Source organism: Stegostoma tigrinum, chromosome 10 (genome assembly GCF_030684315.1).
Source record: "Stegostoma tigrinum isolate sSteTig4 chromosome 10, sSteTig4.hap1, whole genome shotgun sequence".
Taxonomy (NCBI): Eukaryota; Metazoa; Chordata; class Chondrichthyes; order Orectolobiformes; family Stegostomatidae; genus Stegostoma; species Stegostoma tigrinum.
In genome coordinates, this window is record NC_081363.1 from 45,535,584 (window position 1) to 45,550,762 (window position 15,179).

Here is a 15,179-nt window from a genome sequence, read left to right on the forward strand (position 1 = left end):
TAGGCTGCAGGGTTCCCAGGCGGAATATGAGTTGCTGTTCCTGCAACCTTTGGGTGGCATCATTTTGGCACTGCAGGAGGAGTAGTTGAGAAGTAGTTGAGTACAGAAGAGAGATGGGGATTGTCATCAGAAAATAAAAATAGACATTATGATGTAAACTAAAACAGACAGACTTTTTGTTCTGTCATAGTTAGAACTCAATATCAAATAATAATGACAGGCACCACATGTACACAGGAAATGACAGATGGCTATATTAGAGATAATGGGAACTGCAGATGCTGGAGATTCCAAGATAATAAAATGTGAGGCTGGATGAACACAGCAGGCCAAGCAGCATCTCAGGAGCACAAAAGCTGACGTTTCGGGCCTAGACCCTTCATCAGAGAGGGGGATGGGGGGAGGGAACTGGAATAAATAGGGAGAGAGGGGGAGGCGGACCGAAGATGGAGAGTAAAGAAGATAGGTGGAGAGGGTGTAGGTGGGGAGGTAGGGAGGGGATAGGTCAGTCCAGGGAAGACGGACAGGTCAAGGAGGTGGGATGAGGTTAGTAGGTAGCTGGGGGTGCGGCTTGGGGTGGGAGGAAGGGATGGGTGAGAGGAAGAACCGGTTCGGGAGGCAGAGACAGGTTGGACTGGTTTTGGGATGCAGTGGGTGGGGGGGAAGAGCTGGGCTGGTTGTGTGGTGCAGTGGGGGGAGGGGATGAACTGGGCTGGTTGAGGGATGCAGTGGGGGAAGGGGAGATTTTGAAACTGGTGAAGTCCACATTGATACCATATGGCTGCAGGGTTCCCAGGCGGAATATGAGTTGCTGTTCCTGCAACCTTCGGGTGGCATCATTGTGGCAGTGCAGGAGGCCCATGATGGACATGTCATCAAGAGAATGGGAGGGGGAGTGGAAATGGTTATATTAGTTGTTTTTCTGATAACCAGCTTCACTGAGATACACCCAGGTGCTTATTAAAGCTCAAAGTTTGAGTCCTTTACAGTGTTAAAGTTGTTTACAGCATAGGAGTTGTCAATTCAGCTCATCACGTTCAAACCAACTGGTCATGTTCAGCCTAATCAGTTCCTGCTTTATTCCCCCTAGGCATAGAGGTTCACTTCTGCCTTGCGTCCTTTCATTCTCTTTTTGAAATCACTGATTATTAAAGTGTCGTCACTCATTGTCCATAAAGATGGTGGATGCAGAAACAAAATATCATTGGCTGCTAAGCACTTTAAGCATGTTTAGTGGTCATGAAAAGCATTATTAAAAAAAACAAACCTTACTATATTTAGAAATTACATTAAAGATATTTTGAACTCCTCTTTTTTTCTTTTGAATGAAATGCTGGTCATTTTGCTTCATAAAAAACATAGACTGACCTGGCTGTCCACACTGTGGTTGACCAGCTCCAGGTGGTGTCCTCGTCCCAGGAATTTCCTGTCCCCTTTCATCCACACACCAGCAGTGGCCTGTACTGCCATGGCACTGCAGAGGCCTGAAGTTCCCCTCCTCATCGCACTCAGGGATATGGACTCCCACCTGTAATCCACGCAAGTTCATCTCTGCTTGCAGCCTCTCTCGGTACTGTTCACAAACGGTCTTTGGGTGACCATTGAGTTCTAATCAAAGATAAACATCTTTATTTTGTAGTTGTTATTTTAAAATCAAGTAAAATTCACACAAGTCGGGCCATGGAATTCTTTCCTTGTCACTATCAATCAGTTTCTCGCAGAATTATTTTTCCTGGACTAGAAATGTAAGATTGTAGTTGTGTAGAATTATTTTACCAGAATGTAATAGGAGAGAAGGTTGACGTTGTACTAGTCGATAAACATGCAACAAAAGAAAATAACCCACACGCTCAAGAGAGGGAAGAGACCGAGAGAGATGTGCTTTGTTCCATCATAGTTACAGTTCAATATCAAACAATAATGACAGACACCACATGTACACAGGAAATGACAGATGGCTATATTAGTTGTTTCTATGATAACCAGCTTCACTGAGATACACCCAGGCGCTTATCAAAGCTCAAAGTTTCAGTCCTTTACAGCGGTAAAGTCATTTACAGCATAGAATTGTCTGTTCAGCTCATAATGTTCATGTCAGCTATTCATGCACAGCCTAGTCAGTTCCTGCTTGATCCCCTTACTGGAGGTTCACTTCTAGCACGTGCCCATTCATTCTCTTTTTGAAATCACCGATTGTCCGTGAAGGCGGTGGATGCAGAAACAATGGGTGATGACACTTCAACGTAACTTCATTGGCTGCTAAGCACTTTAAGCAGGTTCAGTGGTCATGAAAAGTTTTATTAAAAAGAACAAGTCTTACTATTTTCAGAAAATTACATTAAAGGTCTCTTGAACTAATTCTTGGATGAAATGCTGAATTTTGCTGAATTACACACACATACTGACCTGGCTGCCCACACTGTGGTTGACCAGCTCCAGGTGGTGTCCTCGTCCCAGGAATTTCCTGTCCCCTTTCATCCACACACCAGCAGTGACCTGTACTGCCATGGCACTGCAGAGGCCTGAAGTTCCCCTCCTCATCGCACTCAGGGATATAGGCTCCAACAAGAGGCTGTGATCCACGCAGGTTCAGCTCTGCTTGCAGTCTCTCTCGGTATTGTTCACAAACAGTCCTTGGGTGATCAATGGGTTCTGATCAAAACAAACAGAAACTGATTTGAAACATATTCAAAACAATGTGCAAATGCCTTAAAGTGGATATCGTAATATCTTTTCTTCTGCACGCTGGGTAACACAAGTCCCTTTATGGTTAAAAATGATATCTTAAGTGAATATATTTTAACTTAATTCCTAGAATATAATCTTCATCATCATCTCAAATGGTTTTCACCTCTATCACCAGCAGAGCGCTTTCTCTACACAGCAAATTTTAGATTTGCAATGAATAGTATAAAGTTCATTGCAGCAATGAGATTTTTAAAATGTAATTGGATCAATGCGGTTTTACGGTATTGTTGAGAAACGGTCTTATTGGAACAATTTTTCATTTTCTAAAATTAATTCATGGGGCGTGGGAGTTGTTGGCTAGGCCAGCATTTATGGTCCATCCCTAAATGCCCAGAGGACAGTTAACATTGTTATGAGTTTGGAGTCATAAAGACAGCAGTTTCCTTCCCTAAGGAACATTAGTGAACGAGACGGGTTTTTTCTGAGAATCAACAGCTGTTTTATCATCATCACTAGACTCTTTATTCTGGATTTTTATTAAACTCAAATTCCACCATCTGCCATGGTGGGGATTGAAATTGTCAGAAGGCTGCCTGGATCACTGAATCACTGTCTAGCAATAATACCACTAGCAATCACCTGCCCTGTGGGGATAAGTATTTCCAGTTCAATCGCAGGAAGAAATTCTCTTTGGAAGAATGCGATTGTGTAGGAAAATTTGATTGGAGAACAACAGGAGAACATTGACATCTGATTATTTTAAATGGAGAAAAACTGCAGAGATTCAGAAGATCTTGAACATAAAACACAGAGGATTAACATGCAGGGATAGCACATGTTTGGAAAGGTTAACTGTACTGCCTTTGATAAGGGAGGTTGAACCAAATAAATCATGCTTACATAACGCAAACAGAAAACCGCATTTGCTAGATAAACTAAACTGGTTTGGTAGCATCTGTGGAGAGAGAAAGAGAGAGAGGAGAGAGAAAAAAGAAGTGGGAGAGAAAAAAAAAGTGGGAGAGAAAAAAGAAGCAGGAGAGAAAGAGCAAGAGATTTTTGGGGCCAATTTCTTACAAGGTCAGTAGCCTCAATGTTGGACATGAATTGTGGATAGTTGGACAGAGAAGAGATGCCAGATGGGTGATAGGTGGTATTTATACTGATGACAGGGAATGGCAGTGGAGGGGAAAAGGAGTGACAGGAAGGGCAACAGGGCTTGAAACATTAACCCATTCTTTATCCAGACATACTGCTTCAACCGCTAAGTTTCTCCAGCAATTCCTGATATTGTTTGTTTCAAATCTCCAGCATTCCTAGCCTTTTTTTAAATGCTTATATAAAAGTTTGGTGGGACCCAAGTTGAAATAATGTTTAGAGTTTTATTCTCCTTAACCACGAGGGACATACTTGCTTTGGAGGTACTGCAATAAAAGTTCTCTATTTGAATTTCTGCAATTAGGGAGCTGTCCTTTGAGGGAGATTGAGTAAAATTGCAAAGTTATTTTGGAGTTTAGAATAATGAGGTGGATCTTGTTGAACCATGTAATTTTTTTTTAAAAAATGCTTCACAGGTAAATGTTAGAGGCTTTTTTCCTGAGATTTGGTGAGTCCAGTGCTTAGAATCATAGTAACATATAAAGGAATTGGACACTTAGGAGTGAGATGAGGAGAAAGCTCTTCACTCAGAGACATTTATCTTTGGAATTCCCTTCTCCAGAGGGCTGTGAATGCCCACTTGGTGGATACTTTCAAGGTTGAAATCAATCCTTGAAACAAGGGATTAGAGCAAAGGGCAGGAAAATGGAGTTAATGCCAAGGTTCCATATAGCCTTCTCCTGCTACAATTTCTTATGTTCATATATTCCTGTTATAGTAACAGTTAAAATGTTATTTTAAACAGGACAAATGCAAGAATGCCACAAGTTCAAATGATCACGACCATATTGCTAGAGAAAAGGGTGCGAATTGGTTGGCAGGTTGATTCTGCTTTCTCCATCACAATACCTTCTAATCAACTGACAAATAAAAGCTCACCGAGATCCCAGATAACTGAAAAAAACGTGGAACATTTCAACATATTCCTTTTTGTTTACAGACAATGTCTTATTGCATATGAATGTAGCAAGGGCAAACGCATGCCTGGGTATCTTATTTGTTACTGTCACTACGATTAGACTCAGGATTGTTCAGCAAGCACTACCCAATCATGGAATCTCATCTAATGGTACACATTTGCGATTGTGAGATGGATCAATATGGTTTGTCTGCTGCCTGTTATGAACAACTGAAGGGACATGTTGCTTAATTCTATCAGCCAATCATTAGGACATACAGCCTACATATCTGGCATCATGCGATGAATAATCTTACAAGATGCTGTTTAATTGTGAGCTAGACAAAACCTAACAGTAGCACACTGTTAGCTGAAAATATCACTAGTGTGTCCACTACATTGTAGCAACATGAAACAACTTGCTTAAACTGTTCTTCAAATTTTTGAGGTGTTTTGAAATCAGGGAAAATTGAAGCAGACTGGGCACTTTTCAGGTCCAGAGACATTCACCATTTTGTAAAGTTACGCCTCAAGGAATATGTGCTTTGGGAGTTAACGAGAGTTTACTTTCTTTGAGGACATAGTCTTTAACTACATCCCTAAATCCTGAAAACTCTGACCAGACACCTCTAATGCTTGTGATCTCATACATCACTGCTACCAAAGTGCATTAAGCGCCAGGGTCTAATCTCTATCCTGCAAAATATTCTACACCCTGGCACCAAGAAGTACAACACCTTGGGGGATTCATGGTGACAGTTATTCGAGATGCCCCTCTCCCCCGACTATAGAATATCCTATGATAGCTCCATTAAAGACAAAAAAATGGACTGTCATTTCAGCTACGTCTTTTTGTTTATTTTTACATCATTCATAATGGTGCCGGAATATGGTGATAGTTGAAGCTTTTCACTGTACTTTCCCTTAAATACAATTGACAATAAATCATGTAATTTATTTTATTGCCCTTCAATCTTAGAAATCATGACCTTGAGCTAAAGCACCTAAAGACATTGCCTACTCTGAAAAACAAATGAAAGTCTCCTTGAACTCAACATTTTTTCTTTGGTACCATACTGGTCATTTTGCTGAATTACAAAACACGGACTGACCTAGCTGTCCACACTGTGGTTGGCCAGCTCCAGGTGGTGTCCTTGTCCCAGGAATTTCCTGTCCCCTTTCGTCCACACACCAGCAGTGACCTGTACTGCCATGGCACTGCAGAGGCCTGAAGTTCCCCTCCTCATCGCACTCAGGGATATAGGCTCCAACAAGAGGTTGTGATCCACGCAGACTCAGCTCTGCTTGCAATCTGTCTCGGTACTGTTCACAAGCAGTTTTTGTGCGTTCAATGGGTTCTAATCAAACAAATAGAAACCAATTTGGAGAAATTGCAAAGTATCTGAAAATGGACATTATAACATAATTTGCTTGACACACCAAGGGTCATTTGTTTCTTTATAGGAATGAAATTATACCTGTACCAACTTATTTTACAATAATTCACATGCCTTAACCTTAATTATCATTTCCGCCGGGGATTCATCTCTCCAGAATGAAATCCAGAATAACAAAAGAAGTGTTAAGGTTTAATGAGGTTTATTGTGGAGAAAACCCTCCATTTTGTGTCTGTAATTGAATAAACGTTTTTTAAGCAACAACTGTTATGAGTAAATGTTCTGGCAGTAATTACCTTGTAGAGGCATTCTTCCTGGAATGAAATTATGAAGAATATTCTTTTGAAGATTGCATGGGTTTTTTTGAAGGTATTAGGAGAGAACATGGATATCAGATTATTTAATACACAGAGATTTGGAAGTCCTTCTAGATGATTCATAAGGAGTTAATGTACAAAGACAGCACATTTTTGGCAGGTCAATGGTGAATTACTCTATTATTAGAACATTGGAGAAGAAACGAAAAATCACACTTGCATAAGCTTTGGTGAAATTACAGTTGAAATACTGTCTAAAGTTTTACTCTCATAAAAACATCTGAAATTTAGAGCAAAAATAGGCTATTCAGAGATCATAGCTGACCTTCTTTCTCATTGTCCTGCACTAACCCTAATAACCCTGAACATTTTTAATGTGTAGTTCAATCAATTGGTCCTGAACAAACTTAGTGACGGAGCCTCGACTGCTCACTGGGATAGAGAATTCCAAACTTTCACTACCTTTTGAGTGAAGAAATTATTCATCTCAATCTTGAACTGTCTACCTCTTATTTTGTCAAACTATCCCTTGGTTCTAGAACCCCCTTCAGGGTAAGCATACTTCCTGTGTTGATGATATCAAGTCCATCAAAAATATTGCTAAAGTGAGATCGTCACTCATTCTTCTAAACTCCAGAGAAGATAGGCCAGTCTATTTAATCTTTCCTCATAGGGTGATCCCTCCATCCCAGCAATTAGCTTGGTGAATCTTTGGTCTACTTGCCCAGTGGCAATAGATTTTTCCCAAAAATAAGATGAAAACTGTACACAATCCACTTGCCGTGGTTTTCCCAAGGCTTTAGAAAACTTCAGTAAGATGCCTTTAATCCTGTACTCCATACAAGTGCTATACCTGCATGTCTATTGTTCAGTGGCTCATGAACAAGGACGTCCAAGTCCCTTTGTCAGTCAACACTTCACAGCCTTTCAGCATTTAAGAAATACCACATTCTTGTCTTTTTCCTGGTAAAGTGGAGATTCTCACATTTCTCCCCATTGTATTCCCTCTGCTGAATTTTTGTGTTCTCTTCTAGCCTCTTCAAGTCTCTTTGAAGTGTCTGTGCGTCATCCTCACAACTCACTCTTCTGCCTGGTTTTGTGTCATCTTTAAACTTGGAAACATTACGTTAAATCTTCACATCCAAACCAGGGTTACATATTGGGAATAGCTGAGGCCCCGAACAATGATCTTTGCAGTACACACCCTATTTGTCAACTTCCAACCTGAAAATGGTCCATTCTGACTCTCTCATTTGTCTTTTAACAAATTCTCAATCCATGCCAGAATGTTCCCACAAATCCTATGTGCTCTAAATTTTGTTTACTAACCTCTTATGTCAGACCTTATCAAAATCTGCTGAAAATCTAAATGTACCACATTCATCGGTCCCTTCTTAAACTTATGAAGGGTCTAGGCCCGAAATGTCAGCTTTTCTGCTCCTAAGATGCTGCTTAGCCTGCTGTGTTCATCCAGGTCCACACTTTGTTATCTCGGATTCTCCAGCATCTGCAGTTCCCATTATCTCTGGTCTTTGCTGTTTCCTCTCACATTGTCACTTGTTATGGTTGGACTGGACTCTGCTTGGTTAGAGTCCCTCCCAGCAGCCTCCACCACTGAGAACTTTGAGAGTGGCTCTCACCCCTGAGACTTCTGCACTTTGTTTCTTCCCTCCAATCAAGACCACCACCGCCTACAACACACATCCTAAGGGGGGAACCACAATGCTGAACTGCAATTGATCCAGAAAACTCTCATCCTCTCTGATGTTATGTAGCAACCTTATTATCCCTCAAACTCAGAAATTCTGACTTTAAACTGAAGCAGCTGAAGACACTTCCTAATTTTGAAAACAAAATAAAAGACTCCTTGAAATCATCACTTTTGTGACACCACACTGGTTATTTTCCTTAATACAAACACTGACTGACCTGGCTGTCCACACAGAGGTTGATCAGATCCAGGAGGAGTCCGAGTGTCAGGAATTTCCTGCCCTCTTTCATCCACACACCAGCAGTGGCCTGTACTGCTGTGGCATTGCAGAGGCTTGAAGTTTCCCTCCTCATCACACTCTGGGATATGGACCCCGACCTGTAATCCACGCAGGTTCAGCTCTGCTTGCAGTCTCTCTCGGTACTGTTCACAAGCAGTCCGTGGGTGTTCAATGGGTCCTTTTCAAACAAATGGCAACTGATTTGTTACGGTTTCAAAACAACACACAGGTGTCTCAAAATGGACAACGTAACATCTTTTCTTCTACAATCTGACTGTCAATGAGACAAAAATCTATAGCTAGGCCAATACATTTTAACCATAATTAACGTGAAAATCTTGATCATCATCTCAAATGCTTTCCACTTTTATTACTTCCAGAGATCTGTCTGCACATAAAATAATTCAGATTTGCAATAAATATTATAAAATTTTTCACATAGATAATCCTAGTTTTTTTATACGTCCTTGGATGATTGTTGTTTAATGATATTGTTGTGAAGAGCTGTTATTTTGCCAAAATGTTATTCTTGGAATGGAATTGGAAAGAAATTCCTATGAAAGGTTGTGGAAGTGTTGGAGAATTTGACTGGAATATACTTGGAGACAAATCAATGTCAGATTATTTTATAAAAAATAAATTAGGAGGCCTTTATAGAAGGAACATAGAGAATTAATGTGCTGGATGGTATGCAGTTGGGAAGGTCAATATTGTGTCAGCCTTTAATATAAAGTGGTTGGTGTATAAGAGCAAAACAACAATCATGCTTATATAGAGTTTTGATGGGACCACTGTTGAAATAATGTTTACAGTTTTATCTCCTTAACCACTTCTTTGTTTTGGAGGTGGTGCAACGAACTACAACTCAATTGATTTCTGGGATAACAAAGTGTGAAGCTGGATGAACACAGCAGGCCCAGCAGCATCTTAAGATGCACAAAAGCTGACGTTTTGGGCCTAGACCAAACGTCAGCTTTTGTGCTCCTAAGATGCGGCTTGGCCTGCTGTGTTCATTCGGCTCCACATTTTGTGATCTTGGCATCTCCAGCATCTGCAGTTCCCATTATCTCTGATTTCTAGAATGAGTGTGCTGGTCTTTTGAAAAGAGATTGATTAGAATTGACAGTTGTTTTGGAGCTTAAAATAATAAGAGGTGTTTTTTTTAAACCAAGCAAAATTGTTAAAGCCTCCACATGTAGATTTCAGAGGCTGTTTCCTGTGTCAGGTGAGTTCAGAACTTGAAGTCATAGCAACAGGATGAAGAATTGGTATTTGGGACTGAGAAAGAGGAGATAGCTCTTTGCTCAGGCAGGATGCTAATCTTTGGAAATTTCCTCCCCAGATGGCTATTAGTGTCCACTTGCTTGTCATATTTAATTGACAACTATCAATTTTTACATACTAAGGAGCTACAGGGATAAGAGGAAGACTGGAAAATGGAGTTAACGTAAGGTTCCCCATAACCTTATTGAATAGCTGGGCAGGTTCAAAAAGCCATATGGCCTACTTTTACATTCATTTCTTATATTATTTTGTTCCTACAATTGTTAGAATAAGTAATTAAAAGTTTTATTTTTCAAGCATTTGCTTTGCATTCATCTGTTCATTTTTAGACTTGCTGAAAACAGAGACATGTTGCTGAATGTTTTGGTCTTACTCATGCCGGGACAACTGCAAGAATGCCACTTACAAATGATAAAAATAATTTATATTACTGGGTAATATGGTACGGATAGATTGGTAAGTTAATTCTGATTGGTCAAGGCATGCCATGGAAAGTTCTTGGGTAACTCAGTAACTTGGTTGGCCTGAACACATCATTTTTTTTGCAAGACCTGTGTATGAATATGCGTTATTTCTAGCAAGCATAAATGACTCACATAGCAGGTTTCACCAGTTCTTTTAAATTAGTTGTCAATGTACTTGTTAGTCCACTCAGGACTGTTCTGTAAGCATTACACAATCATAAAACTACATCCAACAGTGAATGCTTTCTTTGGGCTTTGCAACTGTGTGCTGATTGAGATTGATCTCCACCATGTCCATAACTAATAGACATTCATACTCTAATCAGACTCAGTAATGGCTTCATGAAAGGGAACTCGTGTCTGACGATTGTTGGGACCACAATTTTTTGCAATATATATTAATGGCTGGGTGGAAGGAAGTGAACATACTGTAGGCAAATTTGCAGACAACACAAAAATAGATGGAAAGGTAGGTTGCAAGAGGAATACAAACAATTTACAGAGAGATATAGACAGGTTAAGTAAATGGGCATAAAGTTGGTAAATGGAGTGTAATGCGGGAAAAAATGTACAGTTGTTCATTTTGGAAGGGAGAATGAAAGAACAGGGTATTATTTGAATACAGAAAGCTGCAACATAAAGGGACTTGGGGTACTTATGGGTAGGTGCACTCGATAATCAGAAAGGCTCATGGAATGTTGGCCCTTATTTCAAAGGGGTTGGAGTATAAGAGTAGGAAAATTTTACTGTACAATGTGAAGGTGAGACTGCATCTGGAGGACTGTGAGCAGTTTTGGCCGCTTTATTTACGGAAAGGTATAATTTCATTGGAGGCGGGTCAGAGAAGGCTCAGTAGAAAGATTCTCGGTATGAAAAGATTATCTTATGAGCAAAGGCTAAATAGGGTTCGAATCTACTCACCAGAATTTAGAAGAATGAGAGGTGGTCTCATAGAAACATACAGGATTCTCAAGGAACTTGACACAGAAAATGGTGGAAGGATGTTTCTCCTCAACCGAGAGATTAGGACCAGTCTCAGAATAATAAACATACAGGATTCTCAAGGAACTTGACACAGTAAATGGTGGAAGGATGTTTCTCCTCAACCGAGAGACCAGGACCAGTCTCAGAATAATGGAGAGCCAAATTAAAACCAGAATGAGGGGGAGAGTTTTTGGAGCTCCTTGCCACAGAGAGCTGAGGGGGAAGAGTCCTTGTGTATATTTAAGGCCGAGATAGATAGAAAGTTGATCAGTGAGGGAATAAAGGGTAATGGGAAAGGCAGAAAAGTGAACTTGAGGAATGTCAGATCAGCCATGATCCTACTGCATGGCAGAACACGTTCAAGAGACTGAATGCCTACTCCTACTCCTATTTCTTCCAGTCATATCGAATAACTAAAAGGTACAATCTGTTTGATTTAATCAGCCAATCATTGGAGTCATTGATTTAAAATTCTGGCAGCATGTTGGCAATGGAATTACACAACGTTCTTTATTTGTGTGGCAGACAGAATATCTTTTTGGAATGACAGTAATATCCTGAAAATATTTCTCATGTTGCTGCTGCATTATTATGTGAAATGGCTCACTGAAACTGTCGTTCAAACCTTTGAGATACCTTGCCTTTCCAGGGTAATTTGAAGTGGACTGGGCACTTTTCAGATCCAGAACTGGAAGCCTTTACCAAAATGCTAGTTTGCAGATGCATCACCCATTAAGCCGTACGTGGATTCTCCTCTTCTTGCTGTTTCTCTTCTGCCTTCTGGCTATACTAGAAATAGTTACCCTCGAGGACCTACTTTTGAATTTTAATCTAGAAGAATTTGACTAAATATATCCAGAATACTTGCCCTCTCTTGTTGCTAACAATGTGTTTCACAACTTCTGGTTCACTCCCTATCATGCAAAATATGTTGAGCATGATCCACGATGTCCATTAACCCTGGCATCACGTAAGCAATATGTCTTTAAGAACTCATGACAATGGTTACAGAAATGGCTCGCTGATCCTCTGATCATAGAATGTCCTGCCATGCTCCTTTTCTGATCTTTGCTGTTCCCTTCCAAGCTGTCACCAGTGCTGTGGTCTGGTCTACATTCTGCCAGGGTAGTGTCTTTCGCAGCAGTCTCTAATCGGGAGAACACAGAGCCCTCAAGACTTCTGAACTTGCTGTGTAAGATTTGGATAGCCACCCAAATAGGAGCCTGAACTCTAGATAACAAAGTGTGGAGCTGGAAGAACACAGCAGGCCAAGCAGCATCTTAGGAGCACAAAAGTTGACATTTCGGGCCTAGACCCATCAAAAAAATGAAGGGTCTAGGCCCGAAACTTCAGCTTTCCTGCTCCTAAGGTGCCGCTTGGCCTGCTGTGTTCATCCAGCTCCACACTTTGTTATCTCGCATTCTCCAGTATCTGCAGTTCCCATTATCTCGGAGCCTGAACTCTCACTGCTGAAGGGGAAGCCATAACCCAGTACCTATGATTGATCCAGGAAATTCTCTGATGCCCCAGTGACTGTTAACTCTGGAAACCCTAACCTCAAGCCAAAGGAGGTGGAGACACTTCCTACTTGGAAAACAAATTAAAAGACTCTTTGCAATCCTCTGTTTCACTGAATATTGGCCCCATTACAAACACAGGCTGACCTGGCTGTCCACACTCTGGTTGACCAGTTCCAGGTGGTGTCCTTGTCCCAGGGATTTCCTGTCCCCTTTCATCCACACACCAGCAGTGGCCTGTACTGCCATGGCATTGCAGAGGCCTGAAGTTCCCCTCCTCATCACACTCTGGGATATAGGCTCCAATGAGAGGCTGTGATCCACGCAGACTCAGCTCTGCCTGCAATCTGTCTCGATGCTGTTCACAGGCAGTCCTTGGACGTTCAATGGGTCCTGATCAAACACACAGCAATTGATTTGAAACAAACAGTCATAAATAGTGGACATTGTAACATCTTTCCTTCTATTCTTCAGATATCAGGATTCTCCTGTTCAGAGAAATATTGTATCTAAGTCAGTATATTTCAACATAATTAACATGTGGTAATCTCAATAATCATCCCAAATATTTTCACCATCTTTCATGACCAGAGATCGACTCATACACAGCAAAATTCTGAATAACACGTGTTATAAGGTTAAGTGTGTTAACAGCCTAGATTTTTGCATCTCTAATTGGATCAATGTTCATTTAGAATAGTGTTGTAAAGAAATTTTATCTCAGTAATTATGTCACAGAATCATTCTTCCTAGAATGAAATTGGAAGAATTTTCTTTGGAAAAATGTGAATATGTAGGATTATTTTACAGGAATGTAATAGGAAAATAAAAGATTGATGTCACGTGACTTCTAGTTTACATACAGGTAACTAAAGAACAAAGTAACCCAAATCCTGAAAAGGGGAGACAGAGACACCAAAGCAATATCAAAAGGCAAATGTAAGACACAAAAAGGCATATGAAATTTTATTTACTGAATACTCATTTTCAGCTTTTATTCAGCTTTAGTCTTTTGTTCGTACATGTATTGTACTTCTCATCCAGTCCTGAATCTTAGTGAGAATAAACTACTATTTGAATTCAGCTGCAAAACATGAGAAAATGATTATTGTAATTAATTTGGTGCAAACACGATGGTATCGGGGAGCAGCAATAGAAGAAAGAAGGCACATTGAGAGCTGGTTGACACCAGAAGAGGATGATGGTAGAGGCAGGGGCAATAATCAGGGAGGATAACCAGACCTTTATAGTGGAAGTTAATGTGGTCAGAGTTTTTGTTCAGTGACCAAATAATGTTACAATGTCAGACAGTAATGACAGGCTCCAAGTGCACATAGGAAATGACAGATGACTACATTAGCTGGTTCCATGATAATCGGCTTTTGTAAATTACACCATGTTGTTGATTGCCAAATTCCAAGTTAGACTCTCAAAATTATGCTTGTTTCTTTGAACTCCTCTGTTTTGCTGAAATGCTGGTCAATTTGCTTAATTACAAACACTGACTGACCTGGCTGTCCACACTGTGGTTGGCCAGCTCCAGGTGGTGACCTCGTCCCAGGAATTTCCTGTCCCCTTTCATCCACACACCAGCAGTGGCCTGTACTGCCATGGCACTGCAGAGGCCTGAAGTTCCCCTCCTCATCGCACTCAGGGATATAGGCTCCAACAAGAGAATCACGCAGGTTCAGCTGTGCTCGCAATCTGTCTCGATGCTGTTCACAAGTAGTCTTTGGGCGTTCAGTTGGTTCTAATCAAACAGAATGATTGATTATAAAATAATTACAAAATAATAGTATGAACCATGCAGTTCAGGGAGTGGCCCTTCTTGTTGTCACTGTCAGCCTGTTGATAGGAAAGAAAACAAATGGTATTTTGTACCCTGTCCCATGGTGGGGGGGGATTAAATCAGATAGGAGCTTGTTGACTGGGGACCCTGTAAACTTTTTTCTCTGCTCTGATTAAGCCTTTGGTGGGCTGGCCCATGGGTGGCCTTCCCTCCCATTCAATAATGCAGCTGGCCTTGAAATGACCACCAGCTTTCAGCAGATGGAACCACTGTCTCCGGGCTCCCCTATCCCCAGGAGAATTTGCAAAGGTACGCAGCAAGCCTTCCGTAAAAGTGGGGCTCAGTCTCCCCATGGCACTTCACCTAAGACTCCCATCGCCCCCACAGGATTCTGCCTAAAGACTGTACACAATAGTCTTAATGCAGCATCTCAAATTGCTTCCATTTGCATGACGACAAAACAATATCCAATTTTATGACCACAGTTAGTGTGAAACTTACCATTCCAAATGGAACCTTAAATTTGTCTTTGTGTTACTTGCATTTGAAACTACAATGTGGCTAAAACCATCAGAATATAGTATTTGGAAGTAGTAACTTCTCAACAGGATTAAACTTGAAGAACAAGCAGATAAACTGGAATTAGTAAACTAACATTAGCCCATGCTATTATTAAAACAGCTTACCACTGACTG

At 40.8% G+C, this 15,179-nt stretch overlaps 1 protein-coding gene across 2 annotated transcripts in view; it reads right to left on the reverse strand.

The window, feature by feature from the left end:
- Positions 1-15,179, reverse strand: part of nid2a (nidogen 2a (osteonidogen)) — a 102,981-nt gene that overhangs the window by 30,011 nt on the left and 57,791 nt on the right. For both annotated transcript variants that reach the window (XM_048538334.2, XM_048538333.2), the window contains exons 20-25: positions 14,206-14,445; positions 12,843-13,088; positions 8,385-8,624; positions 5,854-6,099; positions 2,407-2,652; positions 1,369-1,608 (exon numbers count right to left, since the gene is read on the reverse strand). In XM_048538334.2, coding sequence (XP_048394291.2) covers positions 1,369-1,608; positions 2,407-2,652; positions 5,854-6,099; positions 8,385-8,624; positions 12,843-13,088; positions 14,206-14,445 — 1,458 coding nt within the window. The remainder of the gene's footprint in view (positions 1-1,368; positions 1,609-2,406; positions 2,653-5,853; positions 6,100-8,384; positions 8,625-12,842; positions 13,089-14,205; positions 14,446-15,179) is intronic.